A 4,476-nucleotide genomic window follows, 5' to 3' on the forward strand; every position below is an offset into this window, starting at 1 on the left:
CTCTCTCTTCCTCAGTCCTGTGTTTCTGCATGCGTTGGCTCAAACAGTCGTCTGGTCAACATTAATTTATTTTTGCTTAGATTTAGTATTTGTTTGGAACAAATACCTGCATGGCCATATGTGTGCCAGAGGCAATGTATGGGAAGTAGTAAAGGGAATGAGGATCTGCTGTTCATCTTGATGTCATCATCTTGGATCAGTGTAGGTTCTTGGCACTGGACTCTGTGTCTCTCAAGCTTACAGTTCCTAGAGTTGGTGTCAAACTACTAACCTGGTGAAAAATGCGATTCAAGCTGTCATACACGATGGAAGTGGATCTGGTCCCTCCTTGTGGTGAAACTTTTTCTGTTAAGCATCTGATACAGCAGCAGAGGAGATAGTTGGGCACTGTTACACCTGGGAAAGCTCAGTGAAGATACAGATGTGATCCAGCTAAGGAGCAGGCACAGATCTGGCAAAGCTTACTTGTGCATTGCTCCCCCACAGTGTTAATTGAAGCATCTACAGCGAGTTGGCTGTGAACAGCTTCTGTGGAGTTGTTTCTGCTAGACACAGTTAACTTCCTCAGTGATGTGACAGGCTGGTGTGAGAGGCACTGCAGTGGCTCCATTCTCTGCAGGAATTTATCAGGGACTAGGCAGTCTTGGTGACAGGCTGAACTTGCCCGAGTTGTCTTGCTGTTAGTGCTTTTGGAATAACACTTTGCAAAAGAAATTTTGTAGTGGTGGTTTTGGTTTTTTTTTCTTTCCTTTTTTTTAAAGACAGCCAAACTGTGTGCATTATTGGAAGGCCTTTAGTACATGCTGCAGTTCAGACTAAATCCTGGGTTGATATTAAAAATAGATACTTAACCTGTTTCTTTTCTGTTTCTAGCCAAGGTGTGAGTGTCTGTCGAGAATGTCCAGGCATGCACAGCAGCTTAGAGACCACGATACAAATCCATGTGTAGCGGTAAGATTATCAAGTTGGGATTTCTGTTTGTAAGTTTTAATGTTGAATAATGCAATTTCTTGAGGATTTTCTTATGAACTCTTGCATTGGCATTTTGCACTAAAAGGTTCTTAAAGAGTCTGAAGACGGGAAAAGCTGTGTATGTGTAGTAACAACCAGTAATTCCTCATAAATGGGAGTCATAGAACTGATAGCAATCTCTTCAATTTTGTCTCCTTAAAACCAGAGCCTGAAATCCTGGCTAGACAAGCTTGGTTAATTTTTCAAAAGTCTTCTGTGGGTTGTACCAAGCACCTTTGTAAGCAACTATTCTGTGGACTCTATCCTTACTGTTTAAAGAGTAGTAATGTCTGTTATCTCTAAATGAAGTCACTGCTTGGAATTACTGATTATCCTTTGTGATAGATGTTCTTCTGCTCTCTTTGATAGTATTCTTTCATCTGAGAAGCTGCATCCTATCTTCACAGATACTCTGGGACTTGTTAAAGTTTTTAGACACTGAGTACAGTAACTTCACTCAGCTCTGAAGTATGTTTTTCCCTATTAAAGGAAACAGATGCCTCTAGAAAATGTATGGATGACAACAACTATAACAAGGATATGTGTACTGCTTATTTTTTGAAGTACAAAAGCTGCAGAAAATTCTGGGTAAGCGCAGTAGATTTTCTAAATTTTTGTCCATGCTTTGCTTTCAGTACATTATTTCTGACACACTGCTTTCTGGACTCTTCAGACTTAGCTAGTGCTGATGGCTGCTATTTTTTATGGTGACTTACAGGCCTAGGTAGTGTTGGTATGTGTTGCTGGAGGACTTAAGCAGATGTACATCAAAGTACTTCACTTGGTTCTCCTACGTTTACCCCCTTAGATTGTGAGTCGGTGTTCTTGCAATACCTGATGTGTTTCCCTCTGAATTTGAGTCATATTTCTAGTAATAAGTTCTGTTTTAAATTGATGTAATGAAAAAGTTCTAAGTTAAGTTCATCTGGTTTCCCATTGGTTTGGGTAATGTTTAACCTAAGGTAAAGCTTAGTAAGAGTTCATTCTTCTTTGGTGGTGTCCTTGTTTCTTTCTCTCTCGCGTTAGAAAAGTATCATGAGGAACTATGTGCAGTTAAACTGTTCTCTGCTATTTTTTTTCCTTATGCCATAACAGTAAAGAGTCGTTTAGCTTAGCCTTTAAATAATTGTGCAAACTACCAAGAAAGCTGCTTACGGACAATTGCACATTAGTCTTATATAGTATAAAGGGAATACTGTAATTTCAGTCTTCTGAAGCAACAAGGTAAACTTATTGGGTATCTTCAATTAAATATTAGTACCTTTAGTTATCAGCTAATCAGACCTAGGGTTCTTGATATATCAAGAGTACTTCTATTAAATAATCTTATTCATTCAGAGCTCAGAGGCAGAGACTTCTGAGAAATCTTTGTTCTCATGGTCACTTTCTTCTATTTTCAGCATGACATTATGATGCAAAGGAAAAGAAATGGTGTGAAACCAGAGATGCCCTCGGCAGAAGAGAGAAGGAAAATGTTGGAATCAATGGGGAAGCCCTACTGACTGGAAACTTGCATTCATTGACTGTTTCCACTGTACATATGAAGACTTACCAGCAGCAAGTTGCCCTTTTATGAACTGGACTTTACAGCTGCAATGTCTTGGATTAAAATAAGCTCTTAAATTTTCAAATGTGTGAGCTTTCTAGGATAGAACTTCTTGGTTTTATTCATATTGCCTGTCATGGGAACTCAGCCTCTCACTGGGAGACATGGGTATCAACACAGCTTATGCCTAGACGCTTTGGAAGTAGAAACTAACTTGCGGTGAAATGCTAAATATAAAGTTAACGGGAGTCAGAGAAAGTCTCTTGGGAAAGAGGGGACTGTTGAGTGTTGCAGTGTAGTTCTAAGGATGGAGCAGGTTGAGAGATTGGTATGTGCAGCATATTGGTATATCCAGCTATTCTGCCCAATAGTCTGTATTTATCGTGTCTGATCCTATCACTGTTTTCACATGGGTTGTATTCTGTGTCCCTGATTTAAATAAGACTGTTCATGAACTAAAATCCCAAATCCAACAAGCTTGTCATTACATCTGCCACCGCACTCATCAACAACAGAAGCTTGCAATAAATCACATCCGCAAGCTTTGCTTGTTACAAGGTTAGTGAGGTTGATGAAGATAGAACTGAACTCCTTGAGACTGAACTGAATAGTACCTTCTGTGGATCGTAAATAGATGCTTTGCTGGCAGGGGGACTTGTAGACATGTAAACATATACTCTGAGTGACAAGGCAGGTTTAACTATAGTACATCTATCTAAGACTGGACAGCTGGGTTTGGAAATGCTTACTCATACAAGACCACAAAGCTCAGTTTGAAGAGGTACTCTCATCTTACTTAAGATTGATTCCTTAATACACTGAACGAGTGAGCGTAAATGGTTTGTCTAGTGGAAACACAGTTTCCTTACCTTTAGTACCATCAGGTGTCCTGGCTTAAAAGCTTGCCCTCTGTGGTAAAACAGAAGAACCACTGTCATGAGCTCAAGCTCCATGTGAAATCCTTCAGGACCTGCTGTGATTAAGTTGGCAGAACTCTGGCTGACCTCATGGAGGATGGTGTAAAAGTGTTGTCTCTCTATTTAGACTGTTTGGAAAGACTTCATAGCTTCCTCTTTCTCCTTCTGTCTGGCTTGTCTTGTTTCTTTCCACTGGAGGCCTATTTCTAAGCTTAATGAGATTTTTATGCTGTTTCCACCTTCACCTTGTTATTTGACCTGACTCAGAACTAATGATCTGCTTTTCCTCTTCTTCTTTCTCTGTTCTCCTTATACATCCGAGTTTTGAAATGGATTGATCATACCCTTTCTGTTACTGGAATGAGCCTGTAACTCTATGCCTTTTGAGTATGCAGTTCTCTAAGCATAGGTATGCAGCCTCCAAGCCATGTCACAAGTTCTAGTCAGTTCCTGGCAAGGGAAGTAGACTTTTTCAATCAATATCATCGGATTCTTTATTTTAAATTACTTTCTCTGCACTTAAAATTCAAACTTTGCTGACATTTTTCTTTTTTTGTGTGGAACAGAGAGGAAACTTTCATTGTAGATTCAAAGGCTCTTTCTTGCCCACTGCCTCCTTGCCACCTTCTTTCAATACCTTCCTACGTACCAGTTTTTCCTTTTTTTTCCCCATTTGACACCAATTCTTTTTTGCTGATTTGAGCATTTTTCTCTGTCATCATTCCAGCTCTTTTTTTTTCTAGTAACTTTATTCTGTCTCTGATCTAATGAAGTCCTGCAATGACTTTCTGCTACAGCTCCTCTAAAGGTCTCGTATTCTCTGTTCTCACTGTCTTAGAGAACTCCTTGCTTTCTTTATTGAAACTTAGTCACAATACTTCCTCATTGGCCATGCCTGTATTTGCTTGTCTTGTTAATCTGTGGTTTTTGGGGAGCTGATTGTCCTCTTTTCTCTAGGGCTAAGGGAAGTCCTCTCTGGACTCTCCTGGTTCTGCTGCCTTG

General features: G+C 39.8%; 1 protein-coding gene across 1 annotated transcript; it reads left to right on the forward strand.

Moving 5' to 3' along the window:
- The first annotated feature begins 897 nt into the window (after positions 1 to 897).
- CHCHD7 (coiled-coil-helix-coiled-coil-helix domain containing 7) lies at positions 898 to 2,513 on the forward strand. The gene is made up of 3 exons (XM_010082885.1): positions 898 to 951; positions 1,501 to 1,599; positions 2,412 to 2,513. Exons 1-3 carry the CDS (start codon positions 898 to 900, stop codon positions 2,511 to 2,513), a joined length of 255 nt encoding a protein of 84 aa, XP_010081187.1.
- The last annotated feature ends 1,963 nt before the right edge of the window (positions 2,514 to 4,476 follow it).

The sequence above is a fragment of the Pterocles gutturalis genome, unplaced genomic scaffold (genome assembly GCF_000699245.1).
Source record: "Pterocles gutturalis isolate BGI_N339 unplaced genomic scaffold, ASM69924v1 scaffold8445, whole genome shotgun sequence".
In the NCBI taxonomy this organism is placed as follows: Eukaryota; Metazoa; Chordata; class Aves; order Pterocliformes; family Pteroclidae; genus Pterocles; species Pterocles gutturalis.